The 21,451-nt window shown below is 48.2% G+C and overlaps 1 protein-coding gene across 2 annotated transcripts in view; it reads right to left on the reverse strand.

Annotated features, from left to right (window-relative positions):
• Efcab6 (EF-hand calcium binding domain 6) overlaps positions 1-21,171 on the reverse strand; it is a 177,819-nt gene extending 156,648 nt beyond the window's left edge. The window contains exons 1-3 of one of the 2 annotated variants that reach the window (XM_052161364.1): positions 21,101-21,171; positions 14,083-14,228; positions 4,887-5,098 (exon numbers count right to left, since the gene is read on the reverse strand). In XM_052161364.1, coding sequence (XP_052017324.1) covers positions 4,887-5,098; positions 14,083-14,228; positions 21,101-21,171 — 429 coding nt within the window. Of the gene's footprint in view, positions 1-4,886; positions 5,099-14,082; positions 14,229-21,100 lie in introns of those variants that run through there. The other variant, XM_052161365.1, reaches the window with a different exon arrangement.
• Positions 21,172-21,451: the final 280 nt, after the last annotated feature.

Consider the following 21,451-nt stretch of genomic DNA (forward strand, 5'->3'; position numbering starts at 1 on the left):
ATTGTGGCCGATGGGGCAACACCCTGGACTGAAGGAAATCTACAGCACGACGCCTTCGGGAAACAACGCAGACTTTTTGCAAATGGCTTAGGAAAAAGGTGTTCTCTGAGTTCTACACTCAACTTGTCTATGACTTTGTTTTCAAAACACAAGACCGTGACTGTGACAGACCAACAGTTCGGGGCATAGGGGAAAGCAGGTTTTCGAGGGAGTTGAAACCTAGAAGGGGCAGGTGCGGGAGAGCTTCCAGTTGTCAATGGTGTTTAGCTACAGGCCAGGTCAAAGTCGCTACTCAACGCAGGTTACATAAAATCCAGTTGTGGGGTGGGGGTGGGGAGGCAGCCTTACTCTGCTAAATGCACAGTGCATCAGACTGCTCTTGAAATCTGTACACCTAAACCCACAGACCTCATCAGAGACTCTTCTCTGTGCAGTGGATGGTGGCAGAAACTCACAACTGGTCAAAGTAGACAAAGAAAGTGCCATTGGCATATTCATGCACAAATGGCACACTTATATCGCACACACACATGCACACACAACATACACATGCACACACAACATACACATGTATGTGCATACACACATGCATACAAACATGCACATATGTACAATAAGCACAACATATACACATATGCACACATACATGTGCACATACACACGCAAGTACATAGAGATATGTACAATATGCACACATGCACACACACACACACACACACAATAATAGTGGAAGAGGAGATGGATGGAGAGTTCCTAAGAGCCAGAGGTTGGAGAGGATCAGAGCAGAGCAGGGTCTGCTGGACATGACGGGTCATCGGTCGACTGCGCTCACGGCAGGCAGCACGATGGAAACACAATGACTGTGCATGAGGAAGCCAGTCAACATTCCCGCACGGAGGAGGATGGGCCTCACGAGGCCCCACTCCCAGCTGGGGAGCTGGGGCCAGTCTGTGGCACATGGAGAAGGAGAGACAGGGTGTGTGTCAACCACGGTCCAGTGGATAGCCACACCCAGGAGTGTGCGGGCAGCACAGACTCAACTTGGAGGCTATTAGAAGATGGGAGGATGCGAAGTTGGCAGTCGATGAATCTGGGAGGAGTTGAGAACCAGGGGTGGGTATTATCAAAACACATTATGCACATATTAAGCTCCCACATATTAATAAAATAGTATATTTAAAAAGACAGAGAGAAAATTGTCATTCTGGCCCAAGGGACTAACATGCAGAAGCAAAAACTACCACAGCACCTGAGGGGGGTGGCTGGGAAGACATCCACTTTCTGCTACAAGATCAGTCCAAGTGTCAAGCTGACAGGGAATGTGTACACAAATGCCAAAGTGTCCGACTGAACATCAAAGATCTAAACCACGGTATGAGTTCTGCCCTGAGCAGGCAGGACAGAGGGACGCACAGGCAAGACAGAGGGACGCACAGAAGCCAGAGGCTCCACGGCACATGTGGCTACCAAGCATTGGAGATGTGGCCAATGAAAGGGATGGACTGTTTTCCCCTTCATCCATTGCTAATAAACCTAAATTCAAAAACTCCATAGATTCTGTTATTAAGAAATGTCCAAGCATGTTTGAAAACTGGGGATGTTAATCTAATGTTTTCAAGTATAGGTTTTATGATGTCAGAGCCAGTCAGGTCTGTGACACTTCGGTAAGCTGTGGGTGTACACCATGTTTAAAGACTTCAGATGTTAAAAGCAGGTAGGATATGAACACTTTCATGCAAACAGTGATACGCAATAGTATTCTGAACACTCATGATTGAATAAAACCATCATTAAAGTTAATTCCTGGGCCAGCAACATGGCATGGGTGGTAGTGGGGCTTGCTGCCAAGACTCAGGATTGAACCTGAGTTCAATCCCTAGTATTCACATGGTAGAAGGAGAGAACTGACTCCCACAGTTGTCCACTGACCTCCTCATGTGCATCATGTCATGTACACACGCACGCACACACACACACACACACACACACATATACAACCAAATAATCAAATAAGGAATGAAGTTCATTTTAGCCCATTATTAACCTTTTAAGGTGGCTTCTAGAAAGTTTACCTATACGGCTCACACAATACTTCACTGGAGAAATCTGGTCTGTGTCATTACCCAGACGTTCACAAATATGAGCAACCATGAAATATGACCCTTCTCAACAGCTAAGACCATCCGTGGCGGCAACTGAGAGATAAGAAACGTGTAAGGTGTACCAGGCAAGGACTTAGGAGCTGCTCTTTCCACTGTGCTTAAGGAAGTAAAAGAAAAGAGACAAACAGAAGAGGAAAATCTGCACAAGCAGAGAGAGGAGCCATGTGAAATGCTGGACGTTAAAACACAATGTCTAGTGCTGGAGAGACGGCTCAGTGGTTAAGGGCACTGAGTGCTCTTCCAGAGGTCCTGAGTTCAATTCCCAGCAACCACATGGTGGCTCACATCTGTAACATGATCCAATGCCCTCTTCTGGTGTGTCTGAAGACAGCTACAGTGTACTTATATACAATAATAAATAAATAAATCTTTAAAACAAACACACAGACAAAAACACAGTGTCTAAAAGTTGCAGCCACAGAGGATGATGGACCAATAGCAGCACCAGGAGGGTAGGGAAAACCTAGCAGATTCGGGAATTGGAAGACTCCTGATATCCACTCTGAAAAACACAGAGAGTATGTTTTTAAAACAGAGATCTGTGGGGACCCACAGAGACAATACCAAATGCCTGAAAGAAGACAGAACTAAAGATATCTTTGACTAAAAATGGTTGATGACTTCCTGAAAGACAAAACTGATCTGAGGAAAAGCCATAAGATCTGTACAAGAAAAAACAAAAGCCACAACACTCAATAGCCCAGGCTGGCTTCCGGCTAGGCTGAAATTTGAGATCTTCTTGCCTTAGCTTCACTAGTGTTGGGGTGACAATGCCTTCCACCACACCCCACTAAACTGCACATTTTTTTAAAAAGTCAGTGGGAGAAATGTAACGACCTCCTGGGGCTGAAACAAGAACCCGGTGACATGTTCCATCCACCTAACTCCTGTGTTCATAACACCTCAACCCCTGTCCTAACCACACACAAACTGCCCTGGGGGCGGTGCAGACAACAAAGTCTAAAATGAAATCAGCTTTTAAAAGCTCCACCATAGTGTGAAGCCAGACTATTGTTAAGAATGAATGGCAGAGGAAAGAGTGCTTGCATGTGTGTGCACACATGTGCACAGGTTCAGTCCTCAAGCTGGAAAGAATGCTCCCGACATCTGGGCGGAATTCCCCATTCTCGTTGCTGTGATCCCCACAGACTTACTAGTGTTGAACACCCGCTGACTTGCCTTTCCCTTCCTTAAGGGCCCTGAGGGCTTGAGCCAGAAATCTTTTACTCCTTCCACTATCCTGCTTGGGGCACACTAGTGACCCAAGGCCCCTCACCACACGCATGCCTCCCCAGGCCCTGGCATCCTCCCGGCTGCACACCGTCCCTGGCTCCTACGGTCTGGGAGAGAGCAGACTATCCCCTCTGCCTGCACATAACGACCTTCCTTTCTCTATCATTTCACTAACATCTACTCCCAATTCAGCAGTAGAGAAGTTAAATGTCCCTCTCAGACAGTCTTCTTGGCGTCCCAACCTCAGTAACAGAAAGCCTGCTCCCTGTAAGGACCATCGTCCCAGGCCTTATTAAACTCCATGTCTCCTGAGTCATGGGCCCCTGGAGGGAGGAGTCCGGCCTCCATAGGTGCCCCATCCCAGTCCATGTCCAGCACTACTGCAACACACAGTAGATGCTCCTTAACCCATCCGTTTCTTCCATTTTTAAAATTGTATTTATTTATTGTGTGTGTGCACTCATGTACATATTGTATGTATGTGTGTGCATATATACATGTGCACATGCATGCAGAGGCCTCCTATATCACTGGCTAGCTAGAGAGCCTCTAGATCTGCCTGTCCCTACCCCTCCCCTCATTTCCAGCACTGGCTATTGATGTCAAGTACTGGACCAGTTTATATGTGATCCTGGGGGCCCAGACTCAGATCCTCTTCTTTGAGCAGTAGCCACTGGACCCTCTAAAGCACCTGTGCTCAGCGCGGAAGGTCACCACATCCCCACCAGCTGAACTCAGGATGCCTGACTCCCAGACTACATGGGAAGCATTATAAGGTTTGATATAAGAACAAGAGCTGAAATCTTAGATTCTAAAATACAAATTGAGGGGTTTGGGAGTTACCAAAGTATATGGATTCTCCAGAGAACCCCAATTTTGTTTCTAGCACCCGTATTAGGTGGCTCACAACCACCTGTAACTGTAGCTCCAGGGAATCTGATGCCCTCTTCTGACCTCTGCAGGCATATGCATACACACACACACACACACACACACACACACACACACACACACTCAAACACAGTCTAAAAAATATTTAAGCTGGTTCTGGAGGTGCATGCCATGAATCTCAGTACTTAAGAGACAGAGGCAGGAGAATCTCTGTGAGTTCAATGGTACCTTGGTCTACATGGTGAGTTCCAGAACAGCCAGGGCTACAAAGTGAGACCCTATCTCAAAAAAAATAATAACAATAAAATAAAAAGTAAACAAACAAACCAATCTAAATTGCTTATACATATAAACTGACCAAATGCTTTTATATAGGAGTTCTTGAAAGGAAAGAATGACAAACGCACCGTCATGTGCTAACATGAGCACACCGATGCTGACCATGCCATCCAAACTGGCCAGAGTTCAGTGAATTCTCGATGAACCAAGCTCTGGTTGCTCACGGGAGGCAGTGAGGAGAAGACAGAGCAGGCCACACGCTCCTCTGCCAGCTCCCCTGGCTTTTCCAGAACAGTCCATCCCAAGCGTCGCTCCCCCTACCTGGGCCAGCAGGTCCTGGAACTGGTCTTTGGTGAGCGGCATGAGGAAAGTGGTGATGGTGCGTTTCAGCTCGGCCTTAGTCACCGTCTGCTTGTGGTTCGGGTCGAGTATCTGGAAGACTTTTTTTATTTCATCCCTTTTGCTGGAAAGCTTTTGAGATAAAATCCGTTCAATGTCTAAGAAGGACAGAACTGGGTTGGCAATAACGGTGGCTGTGAAGGAGACAGAGACACCCAGTGAGTGCACTTAAGCCAAGACGCAGCGCAGGCTGCAGAGGCCAGTGGGGCTTCCTATTCCCGTGTCCACTCACTTCATGCCTTGGACAAGGAAAATCGATTCCGCCTCAGGAATGTGGTCTGCACGGGGTCACATCCATAAGGGAAGGAGGTAAAGGTGACCTTTCTTTACAAGGACATGGGATATGGGAAGAAAACCTGAGTGATGGAAGAAATTTGTCTCATAGGTCAATCTTTCTTCTTATAATTTTCTGTGTGTGTATGTATGTGCATGTATGGGGTGCTGGGGTGTCCACACATGCATGTGGAGGTCGGAGGACTGCTCAGAGGAGGGGGTTTTCTCTTTCCACCTTGTGGAGCCCGGGTATCAAACTTGGGTCATCAAGCTTGACAGCAAAATAAATGTCTTTACCTTCTAAACCACCTCAACAGTCATCACTGAATCTCTCTCTGTATGTGTGTGTGTGTGTGTGTGTGTGTGTATGTATGTGTGTATGTGTGTATGTGTATATGTATGTGTGTCTGTATGTGTGTGTGTCTGTGTGTCTGTGTGTATGTGTGTACATGTTTATGTGTGTGTATGTCTGTGTGTGTACAAGTGTGTGTGTGTGTGTGTGTGTGTGTGTTGCACACACATGGATTGGTGCATGTGCATGTGGAAGCCAGAAACCAACAATGGTTGTCTTCCTGAATCTCTTCTCTACTTTATTTTTTGAAACAAGGCCTCTCATCAAACCTAGACCTAATGGGGCAGCAAATCCCAGGTACCCTCCTGCCCCACCTCCTTAGCACCAGGATTACACCACCATTCTTGGTGAGTTCAGGGACCCTAATTCAGATTCTCAGGTCTGCCTGGCAAGCACTCCATTCACTGAGCCATCTCCTTGGCCCTCACATCAATCTTTACAGCATCCTATCTTCATTACATGAACTTGACAGTTTCTTGCGGGGAAATCTTTGACTGGTTGGGATCCTTTTCCTTCCCAAGGCTGGAGATGTGAACAGCCTGGGTATGGAGAGGCAGCGTGAAGCTATTCACCATGTTCTGTTTAAGTGTCAGGAGCTTCAACACCCTGGAGGTGGAAAGTCCCAACTGATGCTTCAGGCCTCAGAAGTCCACATGTCACCCATGCGAAGTAATAGGTTACAGACCTCCCTGACCTCAATCCCTGACTTCAATCTAAGACAGGGATTGTGCAGAGAAATCTAGTTATTCAGAGCCCCGGGGTGCCCATCAGGTCCCGTGTGCAGGCCCTGGGTGCTCTGTCTGACACTCCATTGCTGGCTGCGAGGCTGAGAACTGCAGCCTGGCACGCCTCTCATGGTGGTAGATTCTGGTGTTTGGCAAAGGCTTCATTAAGGCCTTGTCTTTTATTCTCACAAGGGTAGTCAGGGAGTCCTGGATCTAGCTACTCCCTTAGACTGTGCACTTCTTATCAGCCCTGAGGAGAGTGAAGGGTTTTGCCCCAGGTGGCCTAAGCCAGACCAGGGACTCGGAGAACACTTCAGTGATGTGCAGGGCTCTCTTGGGTCACAGTATAAGCTGCCTGGGTCATTGTTTGTCAAGGCGGTACAGGGAAACAACATGGGCTCCTCAGTTATGCCATGGTGGACATCTGCCCCACTCTCAAGGTTAGGCCATGGGCAAGTCCCAGACTCCCTTTGTCACAGCCCAGGGATGTGCAATCCCCCACTGGGGAGACTGAGAAGATAGGAGATGCTGTCCATTCTCAGTATCCAGAGCCTCCTCCAGGAAGACAGCCGGGAGATGGGAAAGGTACCAAGACACACTTAGATAACCTCAGACCAATGAAGACCTAGAAATGAGGTGACTGCCTTGGGGTGACATGGTTGCTTTCTAGAACAAAGTGGCAGTGCTGTTTGGAGAGGCTGTGGGACCTTTCAGAAACAGAAACTACTTGTTACCTGCTATAAGCAGATCACTGGAGAGGGGACTTTGGAGATTATATCCAGCCCCTGGTGTGACACTTATTCCTCTTCCTCCCACCCCCAGCCCTGCTTCCTGGTCTGCTATCTTGTCAACAATTTCTACCACTCTGGTGAACTGAGCTGTTCTGCCATGATGAACTGAAACCTCTACAACAGTGAGCCTGAGACCTTTCTCCTTTAAGTTGCTTTTGCCAGGTACTGTGCTCACAGTGACACCACACAGCTCCAACTGGATGTCCCTGAGAAGGAGCAGCAGGGGGGAAGGGACTGGGCTATGGGAACACACAAGAAGAGTCCAGTGAAGGTAGCACAGCCAAGAACCAGGGATGGTCCAGACCTGGGGCCTCATGGGGTTATGGGATGTCACCATGACATTTCCATTAATAGAATGACAGAACCCAATGTCCTTCCTCCACTTCCCTCTGTTACCACGTGGAGGAGAAAGAGCAGGGGTGGAGGACAGGCAGGGTGGAGGGAGAGCAGGGGTGGAAGACGGGCAGGGGTGGAGGACGGTGGTATAGAGACAGGTCGGGCAATCCTAGCTGCTCAGGAGCATGCTTATAGAGTTCTATCCAATGTAAAGGTCACAGAACGGAAAGTAAGAAAGAGTAAATTAGGGAAATTTTCAAAAAGCAGAGGCCATGGAATGCTTGATTTTATGAGTCATGGGAAGTAGAAAAAACTGTGTGAAGCCCATGGAGCCTGACAGGTGGTCAGCCTCCACTCAGAGGACAGCAAACTATCCAGTAGACGAGGGATTCCAAAATGGCCACGGTGAGCCCTCCCCTCTATGGCAAAAGGACTTATTTGTCTCTCCATCCCGGGATACAGTCTATCTCTGTCCCAGGGTACAGTCAATCTCCATCCTGGGGTACAATCTATCTCCTTCACAGGTTACAGTCTATCTCCATCCCAGGTTACAGTCTATTTTTATCCCAGGTTACAGTCTATCTCTGTCCCAGGGTACGGTCAATCTCCACCCCAGGTTACAGTCTATCTCGTCCTGGGTTACAGTCTATCACCCAGAGAAGTCAAGGAAACAGGAACTTGAAGCCATGGTCAAATCCCATCCTCAGTCCAGGGGAGGCAGCAATGGACTGATGCCCTTATGCTATGATCAGTTTGCTCTCCCGTTTCCATACGGCCCATGAAACAGTTCTACCCACATTCAGGGTGATCTTCCCACCTCAAGTAGCCTAATAATGAAAATCCCTCACAGGCATGACCACAGGCCGATCCAATCCAGACAACTCCTCACGAAGCCCCTTCCCCAGGTGACTCCAGATTGCTTCAGGTTAACAATTACAGTCACACTGTCTCTCCTCCCAGAAAGAACGGGTAGAGTTTTCTCCCCGTCTCCAACTCCTGATTGTATATGGCACTAGCTGCACCTGCCCCTGAGACCAGCAACACCATGCAAGAAATATGGGGCCATTGTTCTTTCAATGCACTGGGTGGGGGGCTTCATCCTCTGCGATTGATACATGGGGCAGAGGAGGCCAAGGCTAAAGAGAGAACTCCTAAGTTCCGTGTGGAGTGTCTAAGTGTGCAAGCCCTCTTGACGGCTGAATCTATAATATGGAGATCAGAGAGGCTGGGGCAGGGAAAGCCATACGGGAGCCAGAAGCCTGTAGTACAAGAACATGGTGGGGAGGTAAGGAAAGAAGGGGTATCTAGGAAACCCCTACTTTGCTGGAAGTGGGATTCACCATTCCAGAGCTACTAGCAGGGCACCTATCGCTATCAGCCCAGTTCCTGGTGCCAAGAACACCACATTGGGCAAACAGGTCCAGCCTACCATCTGGAGGGGCAAGACAGACAAGGGCAGGCAGCCAGCATGTCACAGGGTGGTGACAGATGGCGGTGAACGCAGCAAGGATGGCAAGAGATCAGCAGAGTGTAGGATGGTGCCACCGTGGGCTGCTCTAACCAGACAGGTGGTCCAGGATCCCTCCTCAGGGAATCTAGGAGCCAAGACCAGAATGTTAGAAATGAAGCACCAGCTAGCAAGCCGAGGTGACGACACTCCGAACATGGACCAGAGTGGCTTTGTAAGGGCCATGTGTGGGAGCAACCTGAGTCTGTCTGAGAGAACAGAAAGGCCAGGGTAGCTGTGGGGGAAGCGGGCAGGCCCAGGGATCACCAGAGAAGCAACAGCAATATACCATTCCAGCCACTAGAGAGGCTGGACAGAGAGTAAGAAACCAGGGAAGGAGGTTGGAGAAGATGTCATGCATCCAGACCATGAGGAAATGGGTGTGGCTTGACGCTGGCACCATCCTGAATGTGGACCACAGACTGTCAAACTGGGACATAGTGTACTGGCTCTTGCACTGACCAGCTCTTGCAGACAGTGTAGCTCAGGGATGGGCAGAGACTTGAGAATCAGATCAGGACCCCGCCCCCAAGCTTGATGTGAGGGCCTAGACCAATTGCGCTGACTGAATACTAGGGGCAAAGGGCTTTGTGGAGCTTGTGTAAATAAAGTGCCACCAAGGTGCAAATAGAAAGCCAGCCAAACTGAGGACATGTGCCCTGGAACCTTCTGGGGAAATCAGTATAGAATGGGTTACACACGTGACATTTCAGAACATGGAGCCAGGGAGGGCCAGTGGACAGAGGACCAAACACAGAGCCTGAAGGCAGAGGCACACTCCAGAATCTCTCATCAGATCCCTGAGGATGCTAGGCAAGGCGGGGGCTCTCCACTCTCCCATCTCTCTTCCAGTCACTGAGACTCGCAGCAGCAGTTGCTTCCCACAGAGGAGCTGTGTGGAGCAACTCAGCTGGCGTGCGCAGCTCTTCCTGGGCTGCCGGGGGTGTCACAGGGGACCTTCTTGGCAGTGGATGCTTCCACCCGGAGATCTCTCCTCAGACTTTTTGTGTACTTTTTAATTGCTTTCCAAGAAACCCCAACTTGACACTCAGAATTGTGATTTAGCGGCAGCAGACAGTATCAGCCAGAAACTGTGGAAGTACTTGAGAGCAGCTTCTGGTTTCATAAGTCCAATGCAAACCCTCAGATATGGGCCTGATGTAGCCCCTCAGATATAAGTAAGACACCAGTCCCCTCAGACACAGGCCTGATGCAGCCCTCAGATACAAACCCAATACCGCCATTCACAAGCAGACCTGATGCAACCCTCACACACAGGCCCAATGCAGACCCTCAGACACAGCCTGGTGCAGCCCTCAGATGTTAAGTCTGATACAGCTCCTCAGACACATCCTGATGCACTTCTCAGGTACAGGCCCAATATAGCCCCTCCAACTAGAACCAAAATCCTGATCCAAACCTCCTCAACTATGGCTGGGAGAACCAATCAATGCCATCCTCCTGGAGGGCAACTGGACAAGCTTTCCAGTGTTAGTTTAAGGGCTAGAGAATTTACAGCAGACCTGCACTCTAGGCCTACCATGAGACCAAGCAAGATGAGTTAAAAATCTGTACAGGTTCAAACCAAGCCACGACCTGAAGATATACCAGAAACCGAATACCAGACAGGACAAGCTGGTCCTAGACAGCCCAGAAGGGCAGTGCTTTCTCTCTCTGCAGGGAGGAGGGGACGAATACAGCTTAGTCAGGATGACAAGGAAACAACCGGATACATAGGAGGCATGTGTGATGGCAGACAGACTGTCGCCCCAGGCCCTTGGTCAAGTACATGTGAGTGAGGAGCACGCCAGGCAGGTGCAGAGAGCTGTATAACAACACCCAGATACTCGTGAGGTCTCCCACGCTGAGGCAGCGGTTCTCCAAAGGCTGGCTAGAGGGCGAAAAGGCAAGGCAAATCCCTGCAGATCACATGGTTGAACTATGAAGATAAAAATGCTTTAGCTTGCTACACCCATCCATATTATTTATTTATTCGTATGTACATCTGTTTGTGTGCTACCTGAAAGGAGTGCTCACAAGGCATCAGATCCCAGGGAGCTGGAGTTGCAGCCACTATGAGCTACTTGTTGTGGGCAATGGAAGTAGAACTCGGGCCCTCTGCAAGGTCAGCAGGGGCTCTTAACAGCTGACCTAGTGCTCCAGCCCCAGGAAAAAACTTCTTTAGAAAGAAAAAGAGCATACCATAGCAATTGTATTTGTTTACTATTGTCTGCTGTACAAGTTACCCAGCTGCGTCTACAAATCCACATGCGCTCATGGACCTCAGGGCACTGAGCTGCTGCTCCTGCCCACTGGAGGCAGAAAGTGGTGCTAGTAGACACACACAATGTGTGTGAGTGTACGTGTGTGTGTGTGTGTGTGTGTGTGTATGTATGTGTGTGGGGGGGGGAGGGAGTGTTGGAAGGATGCACACATACTAGGGTACTAACTGGGTCTCACCCTTGGCCTGAAGCTCACCCACTGAACAAGGCTGCATGGTTGGTATTGAGGTCTGGGGATCTGCCTGTCTGGGACTGCCGGCAAACACCCCCGTATCTGAATTTTTCACTTGAGTTCTGGGAATCAAACTCAGTCATGCTTGTTCAGAAGGTACTTTGCTGACTGCGCACCCTCCCCTCCCCTGTAGACATAACTATAAGAAAGAATTTCCATTTATTTATTTACTTTATAAATAAATGTGTTTTTCTTCATGTATATATATATAATATGTAATATGTGATATGATATATAATGATTATACATATTATAAATAAATATGTGAGTGTTTAGCAAGAGTGGCCAGTGAGTGCCCTTAACAGTTGATCCATTTCTCTAGCCCAAGAAATAACTTTTCAAAAAGACAAAACACATCAGTAAAATTTTAAAAAATATACCTGGCAAATATGAGAAGCAAATGACAAAGAAGCAGCACAGTTGAGGCGAAGGCTCAAGGGCTGCGGTGCCTCGTGAGGAGCCCACCAGAGAGAAAGATCAACCCGGTGTTCAGAAACGGGCAACGGATGGAACAGGCAATTCATGGAGCCAGGAGGCACAGCAGCAAGAGCTGAGAATGAGGATTTCAGCCACTACTGAACAAATGTCACTAATGGGCTTAGGAGATGGCTTAGGATAAAGCTTGCCATGCAAACATGACTCGAGTTCAGCTTCCAAGAAGTTCACATGACGCTGAAGGCCGGGGCAGACACCGATAATCCCAGCATGCCTGTGATGCTAAAAAGGGACTTAGAGACAATCCCCAGATGTTTACGGCCTAGCGAGCCTAGCCTATGAAGCAGTAAACAGGAAGGGGCCATGAGTAACTAAGGTGGGATATGAGGCCTGCCACCCAAGGTTGTCACAAGCACGTGCTGTGGTACATACACCTGTCACACACAGCATTTGAGTATGTGGCCAGACACACATACACACTTTAAAAATGTAACTAAAACTTACATGTAATTACTTCTAGTGGACAAGATCTTACAAGGTAATATTCTGTTGGGAAACTTATAAACAAATGTCTGTTGTATTTTGGGGGGAAGCACACATGGACCAGCTTCTGGGGGAGGGCTCTTTCAGTAGCGTTTGAGAACTCAGAGATGGATGCCTGGACTCGGTAGCCCCTCTGCAAGGGTCTATTTGCTCTATAAGTTGGTCAAGCGTACTAAGACCTCCATCCGTCCTGTTTCATAGACACAGAGCTACGAGCTCTCACTTTACCGTGTGACTGCATTGGAAACCACTCTTCCTCCTTAACAACAGACCCCACATCGCTAGGGCAAACTGTGGCCATCAGAAACCAAGCCTATGTCTCCAGGTTCACTAGTAGACATATAGGTGCATTGGAGTAAAGTCTCATCAACTACCAAGCATGTGTCCAGTGTGATTAGTGCCTGTGTGTGCTCATGGGGCACACCCATTTCTCCTTCATGATGCCCCCACTCCATCCTTCATCCTTTGGGTTTCAAGCCTGAGCCCTCACTGCAGTGTGTGTGGGTCAGTCTCAGTCAGTCTCAGGGTTCTCTATCTCCTTCCGTGTCCTGCTCTCTGGCTGCATTCCTGCAGGGCCAGTCTTTCATCCTGCCTGACTCTGTGCTCAGCACCTGTCCACAGTGCTCACCCTGAACCAGCCCTCCAAAAACCAGTTATAAGTAACAAATGTATTGAGGAGGAAATAAGTGAAGATCTAAAGATACATAATCTGGGGGAAACATTAAGTGAAATTTTGTTGCCTTTAAAACCTGAAGGAAGAATTCCAATGGCTTAAAGACATGCATCCCCACAAAAAAAAACTCTCCGCAAATATGTATTACAGCCGCTTTCTCATAATTCCCAAATTTGGAAGCAACCACATCGGGGAGGGAGGTAACGAACTTCTGCAAGGCATAGACAGTCAGGTGACTCAGCTAGTTAAAGGCAAGAAGGAACAGAGAGTCTTAGCTAATGGACATCCCATGTGAAGTGAGTCTAGGACTGGGGGTGTGGCTCAGTGGGTAAAGAGTTTGCCTAATATGCATGAGGCCCTCCCAGACACTACAGAAACTGGGCATGGAGCACAGGCCTACGATCCTAGAGCTTGGGAAGTTACAGGAGGATCAGAAGTTTAGGGTCATCTGTGACTACACTGTAAGTCGGAGGCTAGCCCAGGCTCCTCAGAAAAGGAACAGGGGGAAGTGGATGAGAAGAAAAATCTACATGTAGACCTTCAACCCTCCATAAAAACACAACACAGTCTAGACACAAACCTCAAAACTATGAAATTAGAAGGTTATATAATGGGAAATCTAGATGGCTGAGGCAAAGGCTACATGGGAACATCTGGTACATTCTGTTCAACTCTTCTGCAAATCTAAGATACTGGGGGACAGGCCTGCTCAAATTTGTACAACTGTCATTTACTGAGTAATACAACCATTATGCTAACAAAATCCAGGTTCACACGTCCCAAGTTCAAATTCTGGCCATCCACTTAAAAAGTATACACAACTTTGAGGAAAGTGGCTTGAGGGCCCATGTCTGCCCTCCCTATACAGACTATCGGGAGGGTTGGGAGGGTATCGGAACTCAACTCGTGCATGCTCCAGACAGTAAGTGGTATCTGTAGACGCTGCTGTAATCACTTCTGAGTACTCACTTGATGAAGAGGGTCTGCATAAATCTTGGAAGCCAGTCCTTTGCCCTTTGCATGGTGAGGATTGGGGACGGGAACATGGCATCTTCCGGGTATTAGGATATAAACTATGCCATTCTGGTAAAACTGCCATTCTGTACATTAAATCCCTGTGAGAGGAAAGGGAGCAGATTACTCCATCTGTATCGTGTAAACATGGCCGACCTGCTGTTTGCCCCTTTCTTACCATTCTTAAGGGGAACACTGAGTTGTGTTTAGACTCTTTTCAGCATGTCCAAAGGACAAGAGGGCAGAATAAAGATTATTTAAGCATTTGTTTTCTTCCTGTACTCAATCACTGGCCTAATCTTGTTTCTTCCTGCTGCCTCTCAGCTACATGTCTCCTCCTCTGTGTGCCTGGGGACAAACCTGCTCAGTTATATAGCAACTCTGGAGGGTTTGGGGGGATTCTTTTTCTTTTCTTTTTGTCTTTCTTTCTTTCTTTCTTTCTTTTTTTGAGGCAGAGTCCAGATTTACATCACAATTCTCAGCGACTGCTTGAAGTTAAATGCACCATGCACATATTCAAAAACAGATGGCCACTGGACTAAAGAGATGGCTCAGTGGTTTAAGAGCACTAGACACTCTTTTTGGTTTGGTTCTCAGTATGTACATTGGCTGGATCATAAATGCCTGTAACGCCAGCTCCAGGGGTCTGATACCCTCTTCCGGTCTGTGTGGACACACACACACACACACTCTCATACATACTCACATATATACATACATACTCACACACATAACACACACATACTCACATATACACATACACACTCACACATACTCACATATACACATACATATACACATAACACACACACACATACACACACATACACATCCATTGAGCCACCCCAAAAGCAGAGCCCCCACTACCTAGTAACTCTGTACCAACCTCCTACTCTTAAGGGTCCATCACAGTAGGGACCGAGTTTCTGTGTGTGATCTTTATACTCCGTCAGCATCAAAACCAAGTGGCTTGGCCCATCAGAACCTCAGAGCCCCCAGTAAAGCTTGTCTTCTAGAACCAGCTTATTCCAACTGAACTGAGATCAGGGATCACAGCATCTTGAATAAGCTTCCAGAGTCCTATAAGTTCTGAAACGGGAGGCTTGAGTGTTCACAGGGTAAACAGACAGTTATCACACTTCCTTCTAACAAGTCCGGGGACCCAGGAACAAAGCAGGTAGACTCCTGGGCCTCTCGGATCCGGCCCTGTAGCAATGAAGACGGAGAGCAGGGCTGGCGAGGCTCTGAGGATGTGGTGTGATTGGCAGAGCACCTGCCTAGAATGCACCAAGGCCGGTGTCCAGCCCCCACACCATAAGGAACCAGTGTGGGGCTGTCCTAGTGTTCTCTCTGTTGCTGGGTGTTAACACTAACCTAAAGCAGCCTGGGGAGGGTGGGGTTTATTTGAGCTTACAACTTGTAGTCCATCAGTCAGAGACGCCAAGATAGGAAACTAGAGGCAGGACCTGAAGCAGAGGCCGTAGAGGAGAGCTGCTTACTGGCTTGTTCAGCTTCCGTTCTTATACATCCCAGGACCACCTGCCTTGGAGTGGCACTGCTCATCGTGGGCGTGTCCTCCTCCATCAATTAGTCATCTGCCTCACCGAAAGGCCGGCCGGCTAATCTGATGGAGGCACTCCTCAACTGTATGCGATTCTCTCCTCCAAATAATGTCTAGGTTTTCTACCAAGTTGTCAAAACCACAGTGTGGTGCATACCCACAACCCGCTCACTGGGGGGGAAGGCAGGAGGATGAGAAGGGCAAATCACCCTTGGCTATACACGTTTGCATTCTAGTCGAAGACCAAGGCTGTCCTGTGATTTTACAGAATTACTAAGTTCCTGGAAGACTGAGGGGTGGGGGTGTTGTGAACACGGGGTCTCTCCTCAGGCACGAGGGAACATCCGCAACAGCACAGCCCTTGCAGTGCACTCTGTTGCACAACCCTGTGTTTTTATTTTCCCCATAAATCCTCTTCTTAATAACAAAGCTGCTTGCCCAGGCTTTGGCCTCATGCCTTACTGTGCCACCTGAGGAGTGAAATAATCAACCCCAGATCACTGCCTGAGGTGTGGTTTATTACTTCAATACACAGCCATTCCATTCAGGAAACACTTAGCAGAAGGCAAGAGGGTGGGTGGGGGACAGACAAACAAACAAAAGCGCCATCCTAGGAAAAGCAATTCCTCCTGCTGCAGCTGAGAGCCCAGCAGGGAATCACCCTTTCTCCCAGGGGAGGATGCTGGATGACCTGTGTGACCTCTTGCAAGTCTCCTTCCTACCAAAGGCAGGCTGGCCTGACTCTGTTACTACACAGATGTTCCAAAGGGCTGGCTGGAATGGCTCTGAAAACGGACCCTAGTTGATATTTGACCTAAACATGCAATGATGTAAACGAGCCACAGGCAGGCCACAGCTGCGGTGCTGCGGTCTAGAGACGGAGAAACACAACTCCTCTCGTCCTCCTGCATCTTTGTCTTTCCATCTAAGTGGGGGCCTGGTAGAAGCACACTGACAAGATGTGGCAAAACATTAACAGGGCTGAGAAGATGGCACCGTTGGAGAAGGGATTACTCTGGCAAGCATGGGGACCTAAGTTCGAGACCCCGGAACCTGTGGAAACAAGCTGGTCACGGTAGCAGCCATTTAGCAACCCCAAGACAGGGCCTGGGGGCCCCTGGCCAGCCGATCTAGGAGACTTGGCAGACTCCAGGTTCTGAAAGGGATTCTGCCTTAAAAAGTAAGGAGGGAAGAAACTGTCTTTGTTTTCTCCATATGTGTTCATACACATGGACTCATACACAAACATATATACACACAGGTTTAGGAACAAGGGGCCCCTCCCCTCTATTAACAGCGGTGTAGAGTGTAGGGACCAGGTGTTGCGAAGAGACGGAGTTGAACAAATAGAAGACAGCGGAACAGAGAGCCAGGCAGCAGGTGGGACACGGCCAGCAGGTGCAGCTGCATAGAGAACCAACTCTTAACATTGTATCACATAGCAGGGCAACTTCCGCCGGCATTAGCAACAGTTCAAAGCAGCTAGTAGAGAGGATCCTGAGTGGTCCAGACACCAGGAAATGCAGAGTGTTTGAAGGGATGAGTAAGCCAGCTACTCTGTTCTGTTCCTTACAGGCAGAATTCATGTCTCCCAATGGTGTATTGAGGCTGAGGATATAGCTCAGTGGTAGACCACTTGCTTAGTATATAGAAGGCTCAGATTCTATCCCCAGCACCACCGAAAATAAAAAGGCCAAACACTATTCTGTAAACGTATACAAATTGTTTTATCTATTAAGACTAAGCAGGTATATCATAGAGGCTGGAGCAATAGTTCAGTGATTAAGAGCACTTACTTCTCTTCCACAGGACCTGGGTTGGGTTCCCAGCACACACACATGGTGGTTCATACCCATTTATAGCTACAGTTTCAGGATATCCATCACCCTCTTGTGGCCTCCATGGACACTGCACATACATGATGTGCATACATACATGCAGGCAAAATGTTCATACACAAAAATATTTTAAAAACCAAATTCAGATAGATATTATACATTATATATCTATACTAAAGAAACAGAATTCAGTGCTAGGGAGATAGCACAATTGGTAAAGTACTCCTTTGCAAACAAAGGACCAGCGTTTGATCCTTAGAACTCATGTAAAAAAAAAAAAAATCAGGTACAGGCTGGAGAGAAGGCTCAGGTTAAGAATACTGGGTGCTCTTCCAGAGGACCCGAGTTCAATTCCCAGCATCTACATGGCAGCTGACGGCCATTTGTAACTCCAGTTCCCAGAGATCCAATGCCTTCTTGAGACCTCTGCCAGCACCAAGGGCATGTGTGATGAACATACAGACAAGTACCATAGAAATGAAATAAAAATTAAAACAAACCAGCCGGGGCGGTAGTGGTGCACGCCTGTAATCCCAGCATTCTGGGAGGCAGAGGCAGAGGCAGGCAGATTTCTGAGTTTGAGGCCAGCCTGGTCTACAGAGTGAGTTCCAGGACAGCCAGGGCTAAACAGAGAAACCCTGTCTGGAAAAAAACAAAAATCCAAAAAACAAAAACAAAAGAAAATTAAAACAAACCAAAGCCCAATGTGTATCAGCGCAGCACTGAGGGGCGCACACAGTGTCCCTGGATGTCACGTCCAGCTCCCATGCCTTCACTTAGAAACACACTCTCAGATGTCCACAAGCTGGCTTCAACAAGCTTGCCCACTGCTTTAAAAAAAAATCTTTGAAGAAGGGGTTGGAGAGATGGCTCAGAGGATAAGCGCACTGACTGCTCTTCCAAAGGCTCTGAGTTCAAATCCCGGCACCCACATGGTGGTTCACAACCATCTGTCATGGGATCTGACTCCCTCTTCTGGTGTCTAAAGACAGCTACAGTGTACTCACATACATAAAGTAAATATTTCTTTAAAAAAATCCTTGAAGAGGATTGATAAACATAGGCCATGGGGTTTTCTCAAAGTTCACACACACACACACACACACACACACACACACACGTCCCAGACCACAGCTCTCAACAGGGGAATTAGAAGGATGTGAGCTGATCTGTAAGCAGTTTCTAAATGATAGGCTCTCTTAAAAAAAAAATTAGTCAGCCATATGATTTCAACTTAGCAGAAACATCCATGCTTGTAAATGAACCTGCCTCCATGACGGCAGCCTCCTGCCTCAGCCCCGGCCTCCTTCACTGGAGTCACTCATGTCCGTGCACAGTCCTCCTCCTTCATCCTGAACCCCAGCCTAAGAAATGCTGTTGGGGTTTCAAATCTATACACACACACACAGACACACACACACACACACACGCACACGCACACGCACACGCACACGCACATGCACATGCACACACACACATGCACACATGCACAGACGCGCACACAGAGCACAAGGCAAACCCCATCAACCCAGCAATCAAACAAACACAACTCCTAAAGAGAACGTGTTTTAATGACCTGGAAATGGTGATTATAAGAATATATAGTAACAAAATGCATTTAGAACAATGTAAAGAAAAGGGCCCAATTGAGCATACAGTCCAAGCGCCCTGATATAAATACCTGCTTCCTCGCGGGGGCGGCAGGCAGGAGAGGCAACAAAAATAGCTATAGCTACACTGGGGTGGTGGAGCCTGGGTCCCTCTGTTTCCAATGTTCTCTTAGAAGTGGGTCAGATGAGCGCGCTTCTGCCCACCCTGTGCCTCCCACCACCAGCTGCACCCTTCAGCTGAAGCCTCCCTGCCACCCAGCGTCCCTTGGACACTAGGCCTGCCTCCGCACCGCACCCACCGACATTTGAAACTCTCTTTGTATGTGGGAAATTGTAAACTAGACTTACAAGCTTCGTGAAACTTAGTAGCTTCTCTCACCCCACATACACCACACATTCAACACACACCATACCACACTATACACACCACATACCACACACACACACACACACACACACCACAGACAATACACACATTCACACCACACACATGCATCCATACCCCACATATACCACATACACACTTACACACATACTCACCACACACATACGTTCACCACACATACATACAAACCATACACTCGCCATATACACACACACACATTCACCACACACACATACCACACCCTCAACACACACACACACACCACAGGCACTCCCCACACATACCACACACTCACTACAGTACACATACACTCCACACACTATACACACAATACACTCTCACCACACACACACTCCACACAGAAAACATACTCAACCTACATATTTACCACACATTCCACAGTCAGCGCACCTACCTACATACCACAAATTCTTACCATACAGTTACCACACAGTGCCACACTCTCACCACACAAACCCCACGCTCACCATACACATACCGGACATGCATCGAATACACCCAAAGGACATATACACACCACAAGCTACACACACCCCTCATACCATAACACATACTTCTACTAGACACACACCACACAGGTACATACATACTACAGACACATGTGCAACTGCCTAGAACACACACCACATGTGTACAAGACACACATACACACACACACACACCATTCCTTCCTTCCATGCCTGAAGATCACCTCACTCTCCACGCCATCCATGATTCCTTACTCCTCCCCTCTATTGGGAAGTAGAAAGTATTAGTAAAATTCCCACAGGAACACACGGATTTCTATGTGTCTTCCCTAGGAAGTCATGACAAGGAGAACCATGATTATACACACATCAGTCCTCAAAAGAGTGGTAAGTGAACCAGGCTTGGTGGCACACACCTTTAATGTCAGGGCACAGGAGCATCTCTGTGTGCCGCAGGCTGTGTGTGTTCTGCTTCTGTTCTGTGTCTGTTCTCTGTCACAGACACAATGATCTACCTGGTGGATTTCTCAGCGCCCACCCCCACCGCACTGACAGACATAGACAGGACAACGGGAAGAAGCAGGACCACAGTCGGCTGCTGAAGATCTGTCCTGTTCTCAGCACTTCAAAAGTGTAAGAAGTGGAGACAACTCTCTCCCTGTCCAACCAGCAGACACTGCGTGCTTGGCATATGCTATTTATAGTCCAGCCATGTCCCCAAGTCCTCAGATGCAGCAGGCAAAGTTTCCAGGGTGGTTCTGCTCCAGGCAGAGCAACCAAACATTTGCTGCTGCTGCCACCTAGAGGAAGAGGGAGGTGCTACAGGAATCCTGAGTGGTCCAACTGTTTGCCTGGTGCCTGCAGGGAAGTCACTGTGGGTAACAAATAGTGGCCGCCCAGATGTCATCAGCTTCGGGCCACGACACATCAGGATGTACAAGCCTGGGCATTCCTGTTTAGAAAACCTCCTACATGCCAGACGATTGGCTGACACAAACTAGAGGGGGGTGGAGAGTCTCCCCAGCTTTGCAGGCACCTTCCCAGCAGGCCTTGCAGCAGGCATCAAGGGGCTGGGCAAGGCAGCGACTCACCTTGCTTTTGTGCTGCCCGACTTGGTGCTGTTGACTTTAGCCAAATTTAGCCTGGCACCGTTGCGCTTCATTTCCTTCTAGATCAAATACTTGCAAATTCAAGAATTCTGAGAAAAAAGACAGCATGGGTTAGCACCCGTGGGCTGACCGGTTTCCTTGGTTCTCTGAGCCACAAGTAAAGTTATTCTGTGAGCACCATAGGCACATTCCTCCTCCCCCAGGTTCCAGCCCAACACACACACACGTGCATGCACATATATACATGTGCACACACATGCACACATCCATACACACACACAACCTGCACACACACACATGTGCATGCACATACATACATGTGCACACACATGC

The sequence above is a fragment of the Apodemus sylvaticus genome, chromosome 17, assembly GCF_947179515.1.
Source record: "Apodemus sylvaticus chromosome 17, mApoSyl1.1, whole genome shotgun sequence".
NCBI lineage: Eukaryota > Metazoa > Chordata > Mammalia > Rodentia > Muridae > Apodemus > Apodemus sylvaticus.